Source organism: Lagopus muta, chromosome 1 (assembly GCF_023343835.1).
Source record: "Lagopus muta isolate bLagMut1 chromosome 1, bLagMut1 primary, whole genome shotgun sequence".
Taxonomy (NCBI): Eukaryota; Metazoa; Chordata; class Aves; order Galliformes; family Phasianidae; genus Lagopus; species Lagopus muta.
In genome coordinates, this window is record NC_064433.1 from 193,888,489 (window position 1) to 193,913,474 (window position 24,986).

Sequence of the window (24,986 nt, forward strand, 5' to 3'; positions counted from 1 at the left end):
ATCATTAATTTGTGTTAATGCCTTCGGTGCCTCTCATGACTTTTATGCAGCTCCTTGGCCACAGGGATGCTTTTCCCTGGAAAGCAGTGCAAGGCCTCCAAGCTGTGCATCCAGAGTCCTGCAAAGAGTGAAATCAAGTCTGAAAAATGCTCGTGACCATTTTCCTCTTCTTCTCTTGGGGTTTGTTGTTCATGGCCCAGTTTTATTTCCCAGCCCCTGGGCCAGAACAAAGAGCTTTGCCTCCTGCCTCTATCTCCCTCTGCTGCAGTTCATATCTGATCTGGAAATATTCCCTTCCTTCCCTTGCTCTAATTTCTGGTCTCCTGTGCTGTTCCTATTTTAGCCTTGGCTTTGCTCATTTGAAGGATTCCCTCCCCTCCATCAGCCTCACACTGCTGACACAAAACACAGCCACGGCTGTACAGATGTACCAAGCACACTAAGGATGAAAGCAACCCTGCAGAACTCAGCTGCACTGAGTTTGTCTTGCTGGTGGGAGCATAATTCCCATTAATGGCATCTATTACACTAACACCTCAGGGTAAGTGAAAGATGGGCAGAGCAGTGAGAAGCCCCACATGAGGGAAACTCCTGGCTCAAATGCTTCAAAATCTAAAGAGAAAAGCACGGTGAGAAATGAAGTACAGCGCCCTGGGTGGGCAGAATGATGGCTGGTAATGAGAGTGGGAGAGAGCTGAGTGGAGGGAACTGTGTAGGGGAAGTAAAGCGAGGTGGAAGGAAAAGTGAAGGAAGCAAGAATTTACGGCAGCAGTTGTCACCAGGAGGAGGAGGAGGAGGGAAGTATTGGAACAGAAGAACAGAACATATCAGGGCACAGAAACTGTTAGCATTTCTTAACAAACTGACTATTCCTGCTTGTGGCAAAATCATTGGATCCCAGAATGGCTTGGGTTTGGAAAGGACCTCAAAGATCATCCAGCTCCAACCCCCCTGCTGCAAGCAGGGCGCCTTTAAAGGCCATCCAGCCCAACTCCTCTGCAATGAACAGGGACACCACAGCTAGATCAGGTTGCCCAGGAAATATCAGTTCCCACCACTGAGGTCTGCTTTACTATATTTAGGTAAGATTCTCAGCTGATTTTCCCTTTGAACATCTGATCCACAGACAAGGATTGGCTCCAAGGCATCAGGAAGCAACAGCCCCCATGGCCACGGTCCCAGTGCCCTGGGATACCTGCAGCTCTGGGCATCTGGAGCAAAACTTCCTGAAGGCCTCCAACGTCTGGCGCTGACATTTTGGATGGAGCTCCTCTCTAATAATTGTGTGATCATGGTAATTAGACAGAAAATAAAATTAATAACTTAATCATGTGTAACAAGGACCCTTCAGCTAGTAAGCGAGGCGCACACTCAGCGCTATTATTCACAGGCATGTAATCTACTTCCCTTTGTGCTGAATATTTCATCAGTTACTATTCACATCTTCTCAGAGGTGCTTTGCAATGGTTCAGTGATTGGATTTGCTCTGATTTCTTCCTGGCTTGTACAAATCATGTCACAAGAAATATTCCTCTGTGTATAACTCCTTTTAACAAGAAAAGAGGAATCTTTCCAACCTTGCTGTTGCCAAGAAGAACTCACACTACAGATCTCTGGAGCTCGAGGTGTGTTTAGGTCACTACTTTGCCTCCCAGGTCCTTCGGGTAGATCCCACCATTTTGGCACCTTTGGGATTTTGGACATCACAGAGCAGCAGTACAGAATGAACAACAAACAGCAAAAGTAGTCAAGGGTCTCTGCAGCTGAAGGAGACTGGATCTACTACAGGTTGGAACTCCTTTTAAAGTTGGTCCAGCCATGGCTGGAATTACTCTTGATTTACTCTTCACAACACAGCAGTTTGAATACAAGGAGCATGTGGGAAGAGGAGGTGTATCAGGCTCAGAGACTTGTGATTACACTTTGAACTGCTTGAATGACTTCTCCAAGCCCAAGGCAGTTTCTTTCTAAACAGGACCCAGCAAACCAGCCTCTGGTTTTGGTGCTGCCACGTTCTATGGATGATGCCCATCTCTCCCCACCTCTGATGCCTTGAGGTATAGCCTTGAGTAAGTTCAAGAGGGAAAAGCAGCCTTCTGCTAAAAGTTAGGGCTTGTGGAAAGTTAAATCCCTGCTCCAAGCGTGACAACACCCTGGTCTAAACCTAGAAGTGTTCATTAAGGTCTGGATGCTTCATGTTGTTGGCCACTTATAAGGGACAGGCTGTAGGTCAGGGCTGCATCTCTCATTATGTGCTGCATATATCATATGGACACAGACAGCCTCACCCAGAAAAGAAGATGGAGATATCATAGAGTCACACAACATTATGGTTGGAAAAGACCCTTAAGATCATCAAGCCCAATCATTAATTAACCCACCACCACCATGCCCCCTAAACCATGTCCCTGCAGAGCTTTCAGCCTCTCAAGGATTTTGACAAGGCCTGCTGATCCTACCAGCTACACTTCCAGGATAATGTCTGAAATCCAGAATGATTCTCCCATGAGTTATGGACATGAATCTGAGTTCCCTGCTGTCCATATTAACCAGAAAACAATGAAACCAGTGCTATTCCACAGCTATGAATAAAGGGAGCATCGGACCCATTTTCTTTTTCTGACTTTACTGAGTATAAATCAAGGCACAGTCATGCTAACTGCATTATACAGATCCTGGTAATTTCTCGGTATTTGAGAGACAAGAGAAATTATCATTCAACTCTGCTCATCAGGTTTATTGTATGCCAACCAGACGATACACATTTCATGCAGACTATACGTTTGCTCCAACCGCCACTCGGAAGAAACTGCTCAACTTCATGTGCATTGCTCCTGCACTAAGGTACTTGGTTCTTGGTCTGTAGCACCAGTGATTTTTTCAGGGGTCCTGTAAGCAGAGAAAGATCATCATTGCAAAGCTGTAAGAGCAGCTGGTTCATGCCCCACAGCAAAATGCCATCCCCGAGATGGAATTTAACCCGTGACTATTGACTCTACAGATCACTCCCCATGCAGCCCTGCATGTTTGGTATGTTCTCAAGATGGTTGGTGAGCCTGGCCCTGGCCCCTGTAAGGAGATGCTTCATAACCCACACACAGATGCCCGTTACACTGAGAGGGCTGGAGCTTCTAATTCACTTAGAACCAGGACCAGGCTCACCCGTCAGCTATGAAAAATGCTTGCCAATTGATTATAACCTGCATCAAAGGAGCACCTCGCTGTAAAATTGTCTCACAAAGAAGCAGTTTGTTTCACTCTAGGTGGGTGGTGAAAACACTACAGAGCAGGGGAGCAAGGCTCTTGTGCTGCTCAGGAAGTACCCAGTGCCTGTTATAACAGCAGGTAAAAAAGAAAGCAGAAAAAATGTGTCCTAAACCCCACCTGAGAGCATCCCTCCTCCACAGTGCCCCAAACGACCACCAGGAGGTGGTCGTGACACCAAGGTGTGGGATCTCTGTTGGGATTAGCTGAGTCCCTGGGATAAAACAGGAGGGATGCCTCAGTGGAAGCACCAAGTTCAGTTATGCTACATATGCCATGGGTAAACTACAGCAAGTAAACATGAGGTGGAGCAAGAGAAAAGACGGCTCTGGAGTTGGGGCAGATGCTGTCAGAAATTCTGGATGGGTGCTGAAGGGAAGGATGGGTCTTGTTGGAGAGAGAGTGGAGGTGGTGCAGAGGGAGGGACAGAAGGAAAAGACTGTGGGAAAGAGGGAAATCTGTGTTTGTTAGAAAAGAGGATCTTCAGGGCTGAGGAGAGATGGGATGGATGGGAAGGGATCTGTGAGGTTGCAGAAACCAAATGGAGAAGCGGAAGAAACATGTTCAGCTGTAAGATGGTTGCTTGGCATGGTGGTTGTGTTAAGGGATTATGGAGTTAACCTCAGTTCCCCATCCTCACCTTGGGTTTGTGTAGGGAGCAACCCCATCCCTGAGCTTAAAGGGATGAAGGAGAGGATGACACCAGGGCCAAGAGAACAGTGATCATCTCCTTGGCCAACAAGACCAGCAACCCAGATGTGAGACCAACGTGCCTGTGCGAGCTCATGGGGCTGCACAGCGTGGAGAGATCCTGCAGAGCAGCTCTCACTCCAATACTCACCCTCATCCTGCCCCTCGTGCTTACACTGCAGAGACTTCTGTAGCCAGATGCTGTTGGCAGAGGCCAGCATTGCCTTTTCCCAGTGTGACCAGTGGGCACTGTTTGGAGACAGCTTGTGTAGGACTGTTGTTACCAAGTCTTTCCAGCCTACAGGTTCCCATAACTGGGAATTAGGTGAGCCCAGCACCCTAAAGGAAAGGATTAGGGAAAAATTCAGGGCAGCTCTTTGGAAAGCTGTCCAAAGCCTGCATATCCTCTCCAGCAGTCAACACGTCCAAAGGTATGGGCAGACCCAAAGCTGCCAGCAGCTGTTCCAGGTTCCCAGGAACAAAGCAGGTATCCACATCTAGTCAGTGATGGTCAATGATGATGGTCTAGTCAGTGATGACAGCCCAGTGAGGCCAGAGCTCAGGTCTTCTTGTGCCCGTGCTCATGTGATGCTCCAGGCTGCAGCAGCTCAGTGCCAGATGAATCCCAACTCTTGCCTTTGCTTAGTGTTCAACCCTGCCCAACATATCTGAGGAATTCCCCCTTCTCAGAGGCAGCCAGGAAAGCTGGTGCACGCTGTGCATGTCTGCAGGGTGGTTACTGCTCCATTGTCATCTCTTGGCCTATTTCCAATGACTTTGTGCATTCTTCAGCCACGTAACTGGAAGAGAAGGAGACTGTGCCCCATCCCCAGCCCCCACCTTCTTCTTTGTTTGCACTGAATGCACATAATCGTATGATTGCAGAGTTCATTCAGAACCTGCTTTAAACTGGAAGGAATATAGCAGGGGGAGGAAATTACATTAATTTCCCTGGGAACTGGCACTCAAAGGCATCACAGCACTGCACAGCCTCTCACCAGGAGGAGAGAATCCAGCCCTGGATACCAATATTAGGAAGAGCGCAGTGTGACGATGCAAATCGGTGGGTTGAAAAGAAACTTGATAATGAAATACAATAAATCTTAGCACACAGGCAGCAACATTTACAATTGATCTTTGGCTCAGCCAAGTTAGGGAACAGTCTGAAGACCTTTACACCAATGAGGGCCGTCAGTGGCAAGTGGAGGACCTGCTCCCTAGATTTGAGACTTTGCATTTTGGTAACCTCATATCAAAACAGGGCTGGAGATGATGTTAATCCACATCTGCAAAATTATTTTAACTCAAAGCATTGCAACTATTTGGTAGCTGTAATCAGCCCATACAGAATTACAGAATCATTGAAGTAGGAAATGAGTAGGAAGATCATCTAATCCAACAGAGCTCAGCTCCAGGCACATGAAAAATCAGAAGTTGCTCTCAAGAGCAAGTAGAAGAGATCGTCTACTGGTGGCTCACAAACAGCAGCACAGCTCCAGCCACATATGTTGAAGTCTGATGTGGAAGGGATATTTTTTGCAAAGAATTAAGAGAAATCTGTCTCTTTCCCAGATAACTGACTTTCTAGTTAGGGCCTTTATCCAACAGAACAGCATTCGTGGTGCCTGGAAGATAAGAATTCATCAGCTCCTTGACAAACGTCTTGACAATGAGGTCAGAGAACGTGGAAAATTGCTTCTTCTGAATGCTTTACTGCATCTTGTTCAACAAAGTTTGCTTTCTGTGATAACAGAGACAGAAATAAGTCTTCTTTGTCCTGGGAAACAGCCATAGCATTGTACTCAGTAATGGTCTCAGCTACATTCCTTGGAAAGGGCCACAGCTCCAGGTAGTGGGAGATGAAGCTCTAAGTTAAAGCAAGCAAATGAACAATTTCAGATGGATCCAGATCTAACCTAGAAGATTGTTCCAGAACTTGGTTCACTTCTGTAGTCACAAGTAGAAGCCTGGAGGCAGGGGAGGCACCATGAAAGTACAGAAGTAGTGTGCAGACATGGAAGAGCACGAGTGACCTTTATTCCTTCTGTGCCTGTTCTGTATCTACACCAAAATCCCCAGGGCTTGGGGAAGTCAAGCCCAACCCAGCTGCAGGGCTCACTTGTCCTCGATGAAATCTCCAGGCTTCAATTATGCTCCTGCTGTACTCACAGGCTGAAGAGACCATGGATCCAACCCTAGTCTGGGACGGAAGGAGCTGATGTTCAGGGCATCTTCTGGTCCTCAAGAAGCCTCCTGTGCATCCATCTCTGAAACATCTCCTGCTGCTCAGCCAGCTTCTCTTTCTTCCCCTGAGAGCGATATCTGCTTAGCTTTCCACTTCTGCTCACTGTTTTCTGTATTGTGCTGAGAATCATTTCCTTTCGCACCAGCTTCTCCTGAGCTACAGAAAAAAAAATATTCTTCTTCTGCTCCAAGCTACAAGACTTCTCCCTTGTTTTCCTAGGTTGCATTTGTTGTGTCACCTGCCAGCCCAGGACATCTCTGCACAGCACTGGAGAAAAGTCAAACTCTTCTCAGATGCACCAAAACTGAAAAAGACAGGAAGTCATGGTGCCCTGAACACGATTTGGGCTCCCAAATAGACAACAAAACTTGTCAATGAGGCTGTAAAATAATAATTTTTTAAAAAAAGGTACCACAGCACAACAAGATGAGCAGAGCCATCCCAAAAGGCTACAGGTACAGAGCTGCGGTAGCGAGACCAACTGCTGAACTGGCCACAAGGACAGACAAAATGCACTGCAGACACAGCCACTGAAGCCACACCAAGAAATGAGAAAGGGCAGTCGGTCGGTGAGGTATTGTTTATTCCAAGCAGAGCACGTTACTGCACAGTACAGCAAAGAAAAAGGCTTACAGAGCAAGAGAGACGAGATCAAGCATGAGACAACAATAACTTGGGGACGATGGAAGGAGAAGGTTCCTGGTGAAGCTGGGTATTTAGAAAGCCCTGGAGGAGATAGGGTCTGGAGGTGGGAGAAAGAAAAGGGTTGGGGAAGCTGTTGTGGGACAGACAGTGAAAAGATGAAGGAAAAATAGAATCATGGAATCATTAAGGTTGGAAAAGACCTCTAAGGTCATCGGTTGCAGTCATTAATCCAGCACTGCCATCCACCACCAAACCTTGACCCCAAGCACCACATCTACACATCTTTTAAACACCTCCAAGGGTAGAGACTCCACCACTTCCCTGGGCAGCCCGTTCCAGAGCTTCAAAGAAGCACTGGATTGGACAACCACTGCCCCAAATCACTAACCCATTAAAGGTGCCTGCTGGTTGTGTCACAGCTGACAAATCTTTTGGAGTACAAGGTGGCCACAGCCAAATTGGTTCTCAGTTGGGTAAAAAATCCTGAACCAGGCTCAGAGCAGGTCAGACCCACAACCAGGGACTGCTTTCAGGATAGATTAACTTGTCCACTGGGTACTGGCACCATCAAGTGCTCCTGGGAGCTGCTTGGTTAACTGGGGCAGACCTGACTGCCGCTGTATGATGAGCTCCTCTCTACTGTGTCCTATGGAAGATGCTCCCCACCCTTGGCTGGGACCCAGACCTCAGAGATAAGAAGGGCATGTAGGTCTCTGAATCCCAAAGGAATATGTGAAGAAATACGGGTTCTTCAGAGGGGCTGGGGATTGCAGCATGGCTCAGGTTATGGGAGGGAAGGAGGTGGGCTGATGACAATAAGAGAAGTTTGGAAATGTTCCCCCTTCTCCATCTCTCACTCAATAAACGACATTGAGGGAACGGTTATGATGCCTCTGTGCTCTCACACGCCCCTGAGGTCTGTCACTGCTCCTCATCCATCATTTTTTTGGCAGCTGGTCCACGCCGTTGGTTTCTGTGGAGCAGACATCCTGCAGGGAGAACTGGCGTTTTAATGAGCATGAAGATGCCTTCCATCCATTAACAGGCTTTCTTTGTATCCTTGGGCTCACATCTCCACACGACAGCCCTGATTAGGGAACTGTTTCCAGGGTATCCTGCAACAGAAAATAACACTGGTCACAAGCAATCTCCCCATTCCACAGAAAATGTCCAGCCTTGAAGTGCTTAGAGCTGTGTGGCCCTCACAGCCAGCAGCTGAGCTTGGGAGCAGACCCAGTCACATTAGTGGAATCACTTCCCACCCAGAAGGCTCATGTGAATAAGAACAAATGGAAGTAGGCTGTTAAAACTCCGAGGGGATCAAACTTACCAAGAGAGCTGAAGTCGGTGTCTGCACATCACAGTATTTTGCAACAATGCAGGAGATCTTAGAGACGTTCTTAGAGCTGAACATGGTGACATCTTCATAGTCATACCAGGGAATTCCTTTCTTTACTTCTCCTCTTCATTTCGTGTTGATGTGCTGTTGGGATTGGTGATTATTCCCTGGATGCCCAGAGGTACCAACTGCGGCAGACACATCTTCCTAAAAGGTCCCTGCAGTGGCACAGCTCTAAATAAACCCGAAATCCAAAGGATACAAGAGGCTGTTTTGGTGTAAGGGCTGACAAGTCAGCAGATGAAACTCTCTCTACTCATCCTTTGACCTCAGCCAAATTTTTAGTAACTCATTTCCAGCACTTTCTAGTGATGCCACTCTTCTAACAGCCTTTAGAAATTGGTGGGCAGTGCCAGTCATTAATGACCTGGCAAAGATTAACGAGTTAGACGGCAGCAGTGGATGCAGATAGGGATGACTGAAGAACAGGTCTCCAGGCCCGTCATCAACCCTATCAGTCCTCGTCTCCTAGGAAAGCATCCTGCCCTCCAGGTGCAGGCTCTGTGATGATGAGCAAGCTCAGAGAGCAACAGGGCAGCGAGGGCACATTTTACAGTACTGATTGTGGGTGGCTGGCAGGGACCAGGTGGATCACATATCCACACTCTACCTTTGCATCTCGGTGGAAACATATTTTGGCATTTACAGACAAGCCCCATCAATGACCATCTTTAACAGTGAATGTTTTCTCCAGTTCCAGCTATGGAGGGGTGAAACGATGAATCCCAGGACCTACAGCTCGACTGAAACACTCCAGAACTCATGTAGGTATGCATGATAGATGAGCAGATGAAGCTGGTGGAGAAGGGAGAGGGAAGGCATGTTGATACAGCACGACATCAGAAAACAGCATGTAGTCATATGGGTAGAATAAAGTCAGAAAGTGACTTGTAAACCAGAGAGAGATGGAAAATAGCACCCAGAAACAGAAATGCAGTAGAGAGTTGGTGCTTCATGGGAGACAGAAGTGTAATACTGGAGGAGAGATTTCAAGAGACAGCCCCAAAGCAGACAATTATTCCCAGGTGAGCAGGGATGTTACTGGAATATCCACTGAAAGAGAAAATATGGCTAAAAATAAGAACTGCAGGTAGGAGCTTAAGGGTAAAGAAAAAAAAAACAGATGAAACTAAGAGCAGACTTCACCATCTGAAACCAAGCTGCACCCTCAGCCCTGTTTTCCTCTAGTCAACACTTTCTCATATAGTCAGCGTTGCCATTTGTACATCAATCGGCGCTCGGCATTTCCACAGATGCTGCCAAGTGCCTGGCCATATGCTGAAAGGGCTCAACCCAAGCATTTCCCATCTCCTCTCAGCAAGGACTCACAGCCCTTTGACCTCTTGTGGGTCCTTCAGGCGGTCTGGGGCACAAGCAAAAGCTGCAGGCAGTTGGGAAAAGGCAAGTCATTAAAACCCACGGGGCCACAGCATCTCCCCTCCCTCCAGCTCTTGGTGGTTCCTGCTCCCTGATGCAATGCAACGCGGACACAAGCCTGCATGCGTGGCACTCACCAAAGAAACCCTCTGCTCGACACGCCATGGGTACAGAGAAAATGAAAGCAAACTACCTGCTCCGTCCACACGACTTCACTGTCCATCTTCACCTTTGCAAACGCTTAGCTCTCGGGTCAGCCTAGGCTGAGGGTAGCAGCCCTCTAAAGGGAGCCAGGCCGCAACAGCTCAGTTGTCCCTATGGCAGGCATGGAAGTGGCAGGTCTAGCAACACAAATCTGATTATGATTGGAAGGGTATTCCACTTAACTGTGCTTCTTATCGAGAAAACAAGATCAAGGAGGTGGTATTCGTCTTTAGCATTTATTTATCATTGGAAAAAAAACCCTTTGAGCAAGCAAAGATCACAAGCACGTCACAATCAATTGGCTATACATTAATTTGTGTGTGTGTGTGTGTGTGTGTGTGTGAGTGTGTGTGTCATTCTCATACGAACAGCAAGAATGAAAAAGCACCACAAAGAGGAGTGCTTCACACGTTACAAGAGACAACCCGTGATATGCAACCAAACCCAGGCCACAAAATATTAATTAGACACTTCCTATCTGCCTCCAAGAGGCAAGAGTTTGTGGAATTCATGGGAGCCATGTTTTCACAGCAGACGCGTTGCAAATGAAGAAGCAGGTGATCGGTGTGCAAAGCAGTCAGAAAACAGGAGCTCGGTAAGCAATTAGCACCATTTTGCAGAAAGGAGTAACAGTACAATACAGTGAAAATGAGAAAGCAAGCAACCGACAGCATAGGAACTTTCACAGGGTAGAAAGCACGACATACTTGGTTTTTTTTTTTTCTTTTTACAAGGAAAGCAAAACATATTACAAGTTAGCGGTGAAACAGAATCAGCATCGTGGTAGCTGCAAACACAGAACAGCAGAGCACTTTCCCAGTGGGATTGACAAGCTCAGAGTCCCAAGTGAACTTGAAACGGCAGAGATTTGGTCTCTCTTCTGATAAACCTGAGCGGGTCGGATGGGTGTAAAGTCAGTGGAAGGTTGAGCAGTGTGGGATTTCAGCCTGAGGCCTGACTGCTGCTGTTCCTGGCATCAAACGTACTAAAACTGTGTGCTCAGATGTATGCTGAAGACCTGGTGCGGATGGAGCAAAGGCCAGAATTTATAGCTCTATTTTGTGGCTACTGGAGATGGAGGCCCTGAGAGTTTCTCATTTTAATTCTGCAAAAATGGAAACCTTCCTAGGGTCATTCATCCCACCCAAAGAGGTGCCCAAAGCAGATCAATGGCTCTTGGAAGGTGTCTCCAGTGAAGGAGCTTTGGCTGGCTAACCCTTCACATCTAGCTTTGTAGCTGGATGCCACCCAAACCATCATGCATTAAGGAAATGTGAGGCCATTTTCTGACCGCTCACTGTGCGTCTTTAATACAAACACCACGATGGATGCTGCTCATGGCGAAGAAGCAATCCTGAAGACCTGGAGTAGTCGATCCAGACTGTGGATTTGCTTGGTGTAGATGGTCTGAGCGTGGCTCTTACTGACATCTTTTGGGCAAAATTTGGTTCCCGTTGAATCAAGGGATAAATTACCACTGAATTCAAATCGGAGTGGTGGTAACTGCACTATCTCTTCAAATGTGAAACTTAGGGCCAAAAAATAATTCCAAGAATGGTTTTGCATGGTCTTTTCTTATGGCGTGGCGGGCTGTTGATAACTGTCTACATGCCTTCCTGACATTTTCTGCCTGCTGTGACACGTCATCTTCACAGCTGTTGCTATATCCTGAGACAAGAATGGACTTTACTGTAGAGTGTGAAGATGGCTGGAGCATCTAAATGCCAAGAAATCACACAGAGTCCTGGAAGCTCAGGCTCCTCTGGCCAGCTGTCCCTCGTGTGCTGGGGTGGGAAGAGCTGGGGACAGCACTCCCCTCTGCAAGCTCGATGCAAGCCTTTTGCTGAGCTGCTCTGCAGGCAGAGCTGAGCTTTGCACTCCAGCAGTGCTGCGGGGGATTCTGAGCACTCAGAAAAGCAATGGCCACTATGGACAGGTCAGCGTCTCCATGGAGCATGCACATCAAAAATGCATTACATTCGCAAAGATTTCCACAGTTTTACTTCCTGGAGGATTTCCCTGGTTTCCTCCTAAATATCGGAGGCTTAAATATATATATTTCTATATATGAATATATATTTTCCACATACACAACCTGACTAGCTCATAGCACACAGTTCTAACACAGCTAAGCTTGGAAATACACCACTGAATTCAGAACACTACACTTACTTATACTCAAAGCTTTAGGCTGTTAGCGCAAGGCAAACAGGACACATCACACAATACACTGAACTTGGCATTTATTCATTACTAAGGCCAGCAAATGTCACTATCTGTATATCACAGAGCTTATCTCCTCTTCCGAAACTTTCTTCAGCCTCATAGCCCATCACTCATACATGTTTCCAAAAGATCCAATTCTAACGGGGTGAGATTCCAAAGCTGAGATTCTTCACCCTCTCAGCCCACCTCTTTTCCTATTAGATAGTTTCACGTCTCTAAAATATCCTAGCAGCAAGACTTTCCTCACTCCAACATCTCTACAGCAACACAATTCTGAAATTCCTCTTCTATCGCCCCCCTGTCCCACCTCCCATCTCTCTTTGTTCTTCCCAATTGTCTGCTCTCTGAAAGTTTCTGCGTCTTAGGATGGAAACAGAGAACTGCAAAAATAAGGAAGGACCCTTTATCTTGACTTGCACCCTCTCTGTGCAGTTGCTACGGGAGAGTTTCACAGCTCAGTTTGATCAGATCACAGCTAATCCTGATATATTTAAGACCAGATTCCAAGAGTTACGCAGCAAATTTGGATTGGGACCATACCTCACCCAGCTCCCACTGGCTCTATGACCCAAATTCTGGAGTGTGCTATGCCAGTCTGGCCCACCAGCATGTGGAAATCTGCCCAATCTCCTCAACATGTGAGTGCTGGCCTACTTCGTACTCAATAACAAAAGGTCCCACTCTGCTTGTAGCTCCCAGAGTAGTCTTGCTGGGAACAGTAAATAGCACTGAAAACCTGAGATCCTGCTTGAAGGCACTCTGAGGATCCCAGCAACTGGCTTATGGTCCTGGTAGGGTGCTTACAAGCCAGCATGAGCTTCAACAGCCAGAGTCAAAATAACAGAGTCTGTTGGCTCCAGCCAACCTAGGAGAGTCTTTCCTTTCTGCCCCTTGGAAAGTCACATTTGCAAATGAAACCTTGTTCTGGAATCTAGCTCTGTCTACTGGCACTGCAGGAGTAAAGAAAACAGACCAAGATTCAACTCAAACCAGAGACAATAAAAAAGATGCACATCCTAAGGGAAACAATTGGGAAGAACTGCCTGCAGATAACCTGGTCTGAGCAGCCACGCACTCGGGATGTCCCCAAGTGACCTCAACGCCTTCCCTCACTCCTATCTTGTATCAAGGCCTTCAAGTGGTTCTGATGAGCAAAGTTGCCCTGATGCAACAACATCTATCACAGCTACGCCAGGGGATGATTTGTCCCTTGATGTGCAATGGGATCTCCTTCCCCATTGCTGGAGCAAAACTCCAACTGGTGTCACCAGGAGAAGTGGCTCTTGGCCACACCACCACCTCTAATGGACTGATGGCAAACCACAGCACTGCGTATGAACTTTGGTCTTCTCCACGTTCGAAGGCCTGCTGACACCAGTGGGAGATGACCAAGCCTAATCCCAAAAAGGGCTTCATGGGATGAAAGCACAGCCCCCTGGCAGCACACTGAAGGACCAAGGACGGGACAGGCTGTTGGACACAATGGCTGACCCATCACCTCCATCTCCTGCAATCCTCACGCATTCCCACATCCCTCCTGTGCTCATCCTCACTCTGTGCAGAGCCGTGTTGTGCAGGCAAAGCAGAACAACCTGACCTCAGAAACAAGGATTCGCTAATCCTCCTTGGAAATAAAACAGAAAAGCTTCTAATACAATCAGAACAAAAAGCAGATTAGAAGCCTCTAATTAATTTTGTGGCCTTTATTTAATCAAAGGAAAAAAAAAAAAAAAAGAAAAGAGAAAAGGAAAGGAAGGAGGAAAAGAAAAAAGAGAAAGAAAGGAAAGTGCAGTGACATTTACTCTTTTGCCTCAGCCAGTTTATTGTTCATCTCTTTACTTTTCTCCTTGTCCTCTGGCTTTGCTGTGTTGGAGGTCTCGGCGCTCTTTTTCTTGGCAGCCCGTCCAGATGCAATCTGCTTGTCTTTGGCCTTTTTCAAGGGTTTATGGCTTGTTGTGGTCTTTTTTGGTTTGGAAGGCTTTACGCTAGGCTTTTCAACCTGCATGGAGAGTGAAAGGCCAAACAACACAGAGACAGAGAGAGAGGGAGAGAGAGACACAAGGACAGGCGGAAAACAGGATTTAGATGAGAGCCACTGTGAATGTTGTTTATCTATTCTATTCTATGTCAGCTATGCCCTGCCATGAAGGGAGGGGAGCAGTTCTCTGTCTTCAGGAGGGCTTTGCAAGCCCCAAAGGGGCTGTTTTTCTGAGTTGAAAGCCAAAAAACAATGCTCAGGACAAAGAGGCAGGTACAAATCCAAGTCACCCGGGGATGGTTGGGGTGCAGGACACTGAGTGGCATCTGAGCCAAGTCTACAGCTTGTCCTGCATCCATCTGTTTCTAAAGCCCCTAAAGTAGGAGAGATCACTTCAAAATGAAGTAGGAGCATAAGTTTTAAGTTCTTCCATGCTGGCCTTGCTATCCCACCATGACCTCACGAATCCAAGCAGTCACAAACTCTGGGAAGGAAAATGATCCCAGGCTTAAAACTGAATCCATTTACACGCAAATCCTCTGCTACTTGGAGAACAGAGACTGGGTGAGATTTCAGCCCAAGCCCTCCTTGACACATCCTCCATCTAACCAAAGCACAAAGGGCTGAACATCAGGATCTGTGGAGCTCTCTTTGTTAACTGCAGATGAAGATCTGGCTCTTACCAGGTTGTTCCTGGGATAAAGTGTAACGTGATGTGTCAATAGCTTTAGAGGGAAAAAGAGAAAGCCATCTGGATTAATGACCTGGGAAATAACAAAGCCAAATACAGTTCATTTGGACCCTACCCTCACTTTCGTACAGTTTTGATTCCCAAGTACATCAACCTACCTCAGACCCCAGCTGCAGAACTAGCCGACCTTTAACATCCCTTCCTACCCAAACCACTCTAAGCCAGCCCTGAGGATGCACCCACTGGACAGAAATGGAGATGCCACATAAGAGGAATGAACACAAACGGTGCTCAGCCCAACCTTACTGTGTTGGACACGTCCTACCAGGAGCAGGGGTGGTCCTGGGACCCTTCTGCTGTGTTCCTCACCTTTGGAGGTTCTTTGTAAGGTTCGCTGTAGAGAGTGCGTATCCTTCTGCGCTCCAGGAATTTGTTATCAGCTGGAGCAGGCTTACTGGTTTCCCCCTTGAACTGAGCGCTGTAACTGGTTTCGTGGGTCATTTTCTCCTCTGGAGGCTTGTACTGGGCCTTCGCTTTTATAGCCTTCACGGGCTTGACGTCTATCCAAGGTCTGAACTCATTTCTGAAGATCAAGAAAGAAAAGGTTTCGTGAGTCAAAGAAAGGGGAGTGGGAACAAAACCCAGCAAGATCTAATGGACGGGGTTTTGCCCTTAAGCTTTCACTACATTAGGCAAAATCCAAATGGAATTTGATCTGTAGAAATCAGCCAGTCCCAGGCACTGCACAACCCATAGCTACTTCTGTTTGAAACCACGCATGCTTTGTTGGCTGTACGGCATCACCTCCTCACTGAAGCTACCTGCAAACAGCTCCTGACCCCCACAGGGTGGAAAAAACTATTTAGACAAGAAACATTAAAACCCGTGTTCTGCTCCATGCTGTTGGCAACTCAACACTTCTCAACAACCTTCCCCAGAAGCAGAGGGGAAGAGTGAGGAAACAAAATTTCCTGTAGCTCACCCCTTACCCTGTAAGCAGTGAAGTGCATCGCATCTATACTTCACCAAGTTATGTTCAACAACTTTTGTCAGCTCTGTGAAGGAGTAATAAAAGAGCTGTCCCCGATGCAAACTCAAGCAGATGAGGTAATGCAGTATTTATAATGTATTGTGAGCAATGGCTTCTTCCTTATTAGCTGAAGGTGAATTCCAGAGTTACTGAAAACACATTAGTCCTTCCTTTGGACAGAGCTGCAGCCTTCTGAGAACACAACTACACAAAAACAAGAGCATTTTTCAAAGGTCTTTAGAATCTGCTGGACACGTTCTGTTCCCCACCTTTCTCTTGCGTTTTTCAGTTCTTCCTCACAGAGCACCACCACCTTTGTGGTTCTGAAGCAAACCATTTCATTTTGTCTCTAAAAACTGTCATTCATCAGAGAATGGAGATGCCCCAGCGTGTGGCTGCGTCAGATAGGTTGTGCAGACATTGCACCATCACAGAATGATAGGATGGCCTGATTGAAAGGACCACAATGGTCATCTAGCTTCAACCCCCCTGCTGTTACAGGGTTGCCAACCAACAGACCAGGCTGCCCAGAGCCACAGTCCCTTTAGGTCCTGAAGACTCCAGCACAAGCTCCAGGAGTTACTCCAAAAGCAGTGGCAGAAGCCCTCTGCAAAAGAGTGGTTTTTCCTTGGAGAATCACAGAATCACAGAATCACAGAATCACCCGGGTTGGAAGGGACCCCAAGGATCATGTAGTTCCAACCCCCCTGCCTAGCAGGGCCACCAACATACATATTCAGATCAGGTTGCCCAGGACCCCGTCCAACCTGGCCTTAAACACGTCCAAGGACGGGGCATCCACAACCTCCCTGGGCAGCCCGTTCCAGGGCCTAACCACTCTCCTAGTAAAGAACTTCCCCCTAACATCTAACCTAAATCTTCCCTCCTTCAACTTAAAACCATTTCCCCTAGTCCTGCTGTTGTCAGCCTTTTTGAAGAGTTTACTCCCCTCCTGGGTGTAGGTTCCCTTCAGGTATTGATAGGCTGCAATGAGGTCACCCCGCAGCCTTCTCTTCTCCAGGCTGAACAAGCCCAACTCCCTCAGCCTGTCCTCGTAGGGGAGGTGCTCCAGCCCCCTGATCATCTTAGTCGCCCTCCTCTGGACCCTTTCCAAAATCTCAATGTCTTTCTTGTACTGAGGGCTCCACACCTGGACACAGTACTCCAGATGGGGCCTCACAAGAGCCGAGTAGAGAGGGACAATCACCTCCCTGTCCCTGCTGGCCACCCCTCTCCTGATGGAGCCCAGGATCCCATTTGCCTTTCGAGCTGCCAGAGCGCACTGCTGGCTCATATTCAGTCTCTCGTCCATCAGGACCCCCAGGTCCTTCTCTGCCGAGCTGCTCTCCAGGCCCACTCCTCCCAGCCTGTACAGGTGCCTGGGGTTCTTCCGGCCCAAATGCAAAACCTTGCACTTTGCCGTGTTGAACCTCATCAGGTTCACCCGAGCCCAGCCCTCCAGCCTGTCGAGGTCCCTCTGAATGGCATCCCTTCCTTCCACCGTATCAACCGCACCACTCAGCTTGGTGTCGTCAGCAAACTTGCTGAGGGTGCACTCAATTCCCTCATCGATGTCATTAATAAAGATGTTAAAGAGCACCGGTCCCAAGACAGACCCTTGGGGGACACCACTTGTTACCGGCCTCCACCTGGACACAGAGCCATTGACCACCACCCTCTGTCTGCGGCCTTTCAACCAATTGCTTATCCATCGGGTCGTCCACCCATCAAATCCACTTCCCTCCAATTTGGAGATGAGGATGTGGTGGGGGACCATGTCAAAGGCCTTGCTCAGGTCCACCTAAATGACATCAGTTGCCTTCCCTTCGTCCACCAATGCCGTCACTCCATCATAGAAGGCCACAAGATTAGTTAGGCATGACCTTCCTTTGGTGAAGCCGTGCTGGCTGTCTCGGATCACATGCTCATTCTTTATGTGACCGAGCATGTTGTCCAGGAGGATCTGTTCCATGATCTTCCCAGGCACGGAGGTGAGAATAAAGCTCTGTTCTTAATGTTGTGACCTGTGAGGCAAGAGGAGGTTGCAGACCCTGTCCCTGCCATTTAATGCCCCATAGGATGCATCACCAAGCCCCACTTCAGGGTACTATGTCCCTGCCAGTCAGTCCTTCCCTTAACAGCTCTGAGCATCTTAATCAGCTTCAACCAAATCTGACAAATGGTCCCACAGATACTCAGCTTTTACTTTTATTAAAGTCGGCAGTTGGACTGAGGCCAAAGGCTCAGGAAAGCTTTAATACACGCACGCTCCTCCTTCAATTAATGGAATGCCTACATTAAGGACTCACCACTTCTGCAGGATGCCCTTGTATTTAACACAGACACAAAGTCTGCAGAGCCCAGAGAACCTTTCCTATCCCAGAGGTGGGAGACCGCCTTAGGGTGACCTGGATGGCTCCTTGGGCTCACTTAGACACTTATATCTATGGAACAATTCCCACGTCCATCTCTCCACCCTTCCTTAGTTTTGATTCCAGATACATCGATCTTTTCCCCCAATTTCTTCACATCTCCCCCTCATCTGTTACTGTTAAGCCCTTCTTGTGCTTGGGATAATAGAGCAACAGGGCCAGAGATGCTGCCTGCATGAAGGATGCTATTCTTCATGGAACTGTGTTGCACTGAACAGAAGCACATGAATGGGCTCATCTGTGTCCCCTCGGCTGCCGTTCACCAAATGTCACCCATTCATCTACAGATATCCCTCTGCAGCCCATTGTTAAAACACCTCTCCCAAACAAAGGCTTGATAAAAAAGGATTGGAAACATCTGTAAAGAACTGGATTAAAATGTGGTTTTACTGAGAACGTCCAGCTGCAGCTCCTAAAGAAGATAGGAAGCTTCTTTCTAAGACCCACTTTTGGTCCATAAGTAGATTACATTTTCAATTGCTTTTAAAGGAAACAAAATCATGCAATATTTCTCCAAGTTCAAGTCTGTCTGTCACTCAGATCCCTTCCTAGCAACTCCTGAACCCGTTCAATCTTTTCAATTGTACTTGCAGCAGAAAGCCCAGAGCTGAAAATTACAATACACTGCATTACAATGAACAGAATAAACACCCAAATGCTGTTCTTCAGCTGAGGGAATGCCAGCTAAAATCCATTTTCCTACTCATTTTCAGGCCACAGACAGGTGGTCAACCAACCCACATGTACCAACAAGCCAACCAGTACACCTGAGCTATCGCTTATGGCATCCAACAAATGGCTAAGAGACAAAGGATGGAGGCAGCAGATCCATGCACATAGGAGCTGGACTTAAAGGATGGAAGACAAGCCAGGATTTGTTCATTCTGCTGCTCACAGAAAGCTTGGAAGCAGCATGACCGTGTTTGTTACCATAGCGTCTGGCATCCTCATTATGCACAGCATTGTGCAAACACACAGAAAGAGATGGATACTCCTGGAAAGCCTAAGATCTCCACAGACAAGACAGACACACGGGAAAAAGGGCTGCCAAAATGCTAAAGCAGGAGATCAAGCGTGGAGCTGAGCTGTGGTGTCTGCAGTGCTACAACCAATCTTACTGCTGCTGCACTACACCACGGCCGGTCCCTGCAAGCACAAGCAAGAGCACAGACCATGCTGTCATGGAGCCTTACTATGCCTGGTGTGCACCAGCTGCTCTCTGCTGGGACCACCCTCATGCACTGAGTGTGCCCAGTTCTGCATTTCTGCTATCTGGAGCAAAGGCTCATCTACTACAGCTGTAGTGCAGCACACTGATCTCAGTGCCTATCTTCATAAAGCCATAGAATCACAGAATGGCCTGGGTTGCAAAGGAGCTCAATGCTCATCCAGCTCCAACCCCCTGCTGTGTGCAGGTCGCCAACCAGCAGCCCAGGCTGCCCAGAGCCACATCCAGCCTGGCCTCCAATGCCTGCAGGGATGGGGCATCCACAGCCTCCTTGGGCAACTGTAACAGACACAGGCTATTCTGTGCTGGTTGTGTAAGTGCCCAGAAATCTCACTGTGGTTCGTTGCTGTGACCAGAATCACAGAACCACAGAATACCCCGAATCAGAAGGGAGCCACAGGGATCACAGAGCCCAACCCCAGCCCCACACAGCACCCCCAGACCCCAACCCTGTGGCTGACAGCGGTGTCCCAGTGCCCCCTGAGCTTTGGCAAGTCGGGGCTGTGCCCACTGCTCTCCAGGTCTGGTGTCTCCCCATCACATTGATGTGATCTCCCCATCACATCCACAGTGTCACCACAAGCTCGTGTTGTCCCAGTGGTGCATGGCATTGTTGCATGCTCCTCCAGCAGTCACACTGTGAGACCCCGTGCTCTCAGGGATTGTATCCTTTGAACACTGATATGCTCCATACAGGAACAAAGAATTGAGAGGGAAAGCAGCAGCTCAGAGCCTGGGCTTTTGGATTCTTGCACTAGTAGGGGTGCCGGTTGTCTGAAGTATTGTACTGGCTGTTCCTGAAGCAGTAAAACTACCCTAGCATAGAGAAAGGCTTTGGGAACACCTCAGGACTATTCAACATCCCTATTACCCACAGGGTGCCAGAAACTTGCAAATTCTGGCTGCAGGCTGCAGTGAGCACTGAAAATGTTATCCTTCCCTGCTGCAAGAATCATAGAATCACACAGGTTGGAAAAGCCCTCCCAGATCCCCAGCCCCAACCCACCCCCAAAATGCCCCCTGCCCACGTCCCTCAGTGCCACATCCCCATGGTTCTGAACACCCCCATGGATGGTGACCCCACTCCCTGTGCAGCTGTGCCACTGCATCACCACTCTTTGGAGAAGAAATTTTCCCTAATATCCAACCTGACCCTCTCCTGGAGCAACTTATGGCCATTACTTCTCATCCTATTACCGGTGACCCATTGGTTCTAGTATCTCCACTCCTAGAAGAGCACAGAGCTCAACCTTAAAAGAAAAGCCCTCTGCTCACACTGTGTGGTGAGACATGAGTCTGGGCTGCTGTCAGTGTGGCCATACCCAACTTGCCCAGTTCTGCTTTCTTTGCTGCTCCTCATTTTGCTGAGGAAGTTTTGAAGCATTGCTATCTCGGCACAGCATGAAAGGGCTGAGCTGAAATAGCAGCAAACTCCGGGTCTCCAGATTTTCTGCCCATCTCTGAGCCTCATAAAGAATAATCAGAATCAATCAGGAACTCAATGCTGACCTCAAATGGAAATCGAAATTAAACTCACCAACACAAAAAGATGCTGCGAGACATTAGATGACCTCTTGCAAAACAAATGCAGCAGGAAAAACTCTACCAGGGATGATGGGAGTTTAACCATCTCCGGATGAGAAGGCACCTTGCAAATCAGCAGGCGCAGATCATCTTAGGGCACCTGGGTGGTTGGTTGCTTCCAGCAGAAGGAGGATGGAAGGGGAAACAGGGTCAGGTTCAACCACTTCAAAAAGGACTTTAAGGAGAGGTTCCATTTGCTCCAAATCAGCCCACGATGCTGAATGAGTTCTGTTGATGGCAGTTCCCTTGGTGCTGACCCAAACTGATTCCCTCCTCCCACTGTGCAAGTGTGAAAGGAATGGCACAGGCCAAGGAGATGGGGAACTTCCCCAAAGGGAGATCTCCAGCTTAATCTGAAAAATGGCAGCTCAGCCCCAAATGGAAAAGAGCCCACTGAAAAACAAAATCCCTTTGTAAAATGTTTGGTCTGAAAGGCTCAATTCGCTCTAAAATCAATCATTAACTTACTTCTTCAGTTTCTTTAGTTCTCTTCCATCCCGTTTGTTTGGCTCATTCTGACCAGGATGACATGAAATGACAATGAATACCACTATGAAAGTGCTGCAGAAGGAATATTTCAGAACATCACGTTTCTCTTTAATGCTCCTCTAAAGAAAAAGAAGTGAAAAAATACACATTTTGGCCAAATTAAGTCCTGCATTATTCTGGGATTCTCAATCCTGCCTCTCTCAAATTCCAGCTTTTGAGAAGCTGTTATTTCTCCCAAGTGTTTTCCAGCTCCCTCCTTTCTTTTAACATAGGAAAAGAATATCCATTGGAGTGAAAGAGTGGAAAACCTACAAACAAGGACAAAGCTTGGTCAGCCTCTGGAACACACAGCTAAAGAACGTCACCAAAGTGCAGCAGATGATGAGGTTTAATGAAGTCCTGACTGTAGAGATGGGCGTTGAGAGTATTTAGAGCTATCAAAGGAAATTTCAGCAACACGTTCATAGAATCATAGGACCTTTAAGGTTGGAAAAGCCCTCTGAAATCCCCCAGCCCAACCCCAGCCCACCCCCACCGTGCCCACTGCCCGGTGCACCAAGTCTGCAGCTCTTATGTGTGTGCTTAAAGACAGCTTTATCCTCTAATGCCCACGCCATCATTTCGTACACAATAATTTACTGTAAAGCTGCGCTGGGAACTGTGAATGGTGTCATGAAGCTCCTGGTGCCCGAGGAGGGGTGAAAATCCATATATCCCTGGGTAAGGCTTGTCACGTACAGCACTGATAGAGAAGAGAGGAATGTGCTGAGCCTCCAGCCGGGCGACTCCAACAGCAGCTGAAGCAGGCAGTGAGCAAGACATGATTAATGAAAGGGATGAAGTCAAGTCTTCTGGCAGAACAGAACCATGCTGCAATCCATTTGTGAAAGCAGCTTGAATCAGCAGCCTACAAATCATGGGTACTGCACTGCCTGAGGGCCAGGTAGCGTGGTTTTCCAAGGATGCAGAAATATTGCTCATGTTCAAAATGTCCCAAATATACGTCTGAAGGGGACGGTGAACACTGCAAAGGGCCAAGAAGCTAAAAGAGTCACAGAGCTGCTGAAGACCAACTCAAATGCTAACAGCCCTGGCACTGCTCATGCCTTGGGATAGAGATATCCAAGACCTTCCGTAAGGAACAATCAGTCTCGGGACACTGAGCAATGTGGAGAGGTCCAGCTATGATAGAAAAGGGTGAGCTGGACCTTAAATTCAGAGCAGAGGGCACATCTGGGCACCCACGGCCCACTTACTTGTGTGCCAACACTCCTGTGATCACCTCTGGAGAAAGATAGCGGGAGATCCCACTGTTCAAATGCAAAATGTTCATCTAGAGAAATGGGAACCCAACAGCTTTGAGACCTCAGGAACCCCCCTGGAACCTCATAACCTCACAGAGACTTGCTAGTTTACTCCTGCCTGAATTTCCCTTGATGTTACAAGCTCATGGGTTCTGCTGAGGAAGGGGTAAAGGGAAGAAAATGTGAAAACAATACCGGGTTTCTAATAATCTTATTTGCAATCCAACTCAACACAACTCCAACACTCCCTTTGTAACAGCTGGCTTTCCTAAGGGTCTAAAAGGTGACTGCCCACAACATGCCTCATTCCACTGGGAGACCCAAAGCCAAAGCCCCGTTTCCATTCAAACAGGAAGATGAGGCATGCTCTCAGTAACCCATCCTGGCAACCACAGCCATATCCTACACCAAGCTGTGACACCAACGGTCCACATGTTGGCCATACCTTCTGGAAGCTGCTGTGCTGTCACTGCGCACGCTCCAGCCTCTGAAGTCAGTGAATTTAATGCCACTGTGGTGAAGGCTGCTGAGAAAAGTTCCTGGGGTGATCACAGCCTGGCATTTCTGAACAAGCCTGCAGAAATAACCCATCTGTAAATGTCATGATCACCCCTGGAAAATGGGTCAGGGCCAGGCTGAAGTGCTGCTGACATCCTCCTTAGTGGGCTGTATGGCTATTCTCCAGCTGGTTGGAGCAAGAGTGGTGTCAGTTCAGCAAAACACTTCACTCTACACGTGGTGGCTTTCTGCTGCTCCTTACATGTAAATACGAGCATCCTGAATCACAGTGTGGCAGACCACATTGACAAAGCTATATGTGAATCTACAGTGTGAATTTTGAGAAAGGAACCTAGCTCAGCAAGATATGCTACTTGAGGTTGAGGAAAATGAAGCTTTTTTGGTCAAGCAAAGCAATTCAGGTTGGATATTAGGAAAAACTTCTCCCAAAGAGTGCCATTCAGGCACTGGAATGGGCTGACGATGAGGTGGGAGAGTCACTGCCCATGGAGGTGCTCAGTGGGCAACGCTGGCGGACAGTTGGATTAGATGGTCTTAGAAGTCTTTTCTAACCTTAATGATTCTACAATTCTATAATTGCATTTCAGGAACCCATAGTAAGATCAGTCCACCCAGAGATCCAGCAGCAGGATGGGGTAGGAATCCAAAGGCCTTTCAGCAAGGATGGGCCAGGATGAAGAGCTGCTGAGGGAGTCCTCACCAAATCCATTCACCTTGTGGTCCCCTGAGCAGGAGCTGCTGGGAAAACCCTCATCCTGACTTTCTGGGAAGCTCTGTCTGAAGCCCTGTAAGCTCCACGCCAGTTCCTGTTCCTGAGATCCTGGCCCTTCTCCAGCCATGCTTTAATGATGCTGCAGTTCAGCTGCATCAGAACCGCAAGGTTTGTCCTTGAGGCAAAAAGATGCAGACTGGCAGTACTGGGGATGGCAGGTAAGATTGTACTCAAATTTGCTGAAATGATCACCCAAATCACGGTGCAGAAGAATGGGTGTTTCCAAAGGAAGGTCAGGAAATGAAATGGAAGCTCTGGCTTTCTGTTGCAGCGATGTTATTCGACTCGCTGCGTGTTTCTCCTCCCTTTAGGGGATCATTACTTCCTTTCTTTCTGTGATTCTAATGCAGCTGAAAATTAGCGTTGCACTTTGATTGCCTTTCTCGTCTGCATGACAGGGTAATTGCTCACCCTGACACGGGAGCAGAAATAGATCCAGTGGTGAAGGGGGTAAAGGAGGAACAGCACGCAGTTTAGACAAGCAGCTATTGGCTTGCCACTGCACCGATGACTTTGGTCATACGCTGCTCACCACAGGAGCTACTACATGCCTACATCTGAATACCCTTCACATGCTATCTGTGCACCAGGTGTTCAAAGACCCAATGGTGCACATAAAAACGAAGGAATGAGTTAGTTCTCAGTTTCAGTTATGATAAAAATGCAACGCTGGTGTCAGCTTTCATGAAAGATGCAGTTACTTGATTTCAAAAGGTGTGGCCACGCAAGGACAAGTGACAGCTTGGGTTGGGATCCCCTTGAATATCTGAAGGGGACAGACTCTTCAGCAGGACCTACTGTGATAGGACAAGGGATTTCAAGCCAAAGAGGGGATATTTAGATTTCCTTATTTAGATATAAGGAGGGAGTTGCATACAGAAAGAGCAGTGAGGCACAGGTTGCCCAGGA

General features: G+C 47.8%; 1 protein-coding gene across 1 annotated transcript in view; it reads right to left on the reverse strand.

The window, feature by feature from the left end:
* Nucleotides 1-2,632: 2,632 nt before the first annotated feature.
* MAP6 (microtubule associated protein 6) overlaps nt 2,633-24,986 on the reverse strand; it is a 37,953-nt gene continuing 15,599 nt past the window's right edge. The window contains exons 2-4 of the mRNA XM_048950620.1: nt 15,089-15,302; nt 13,853-14,049; nt 2,633-2,889 (exon numbers count right to left, since the gene is read on the reverse strand). Coding sequence (XP_048806577.1) covers nt 2,820-2,889; nt 13,853-14,049; nt 15,089-15,302 — 481 coding nt within the window. The 3' untranslated portion in view covers nt 2,633-2,819. The remainder of the gene's footprint in view (nt 2,890-13,852; nt 14,050-15,088; nt 15,303-24,986) is intronic.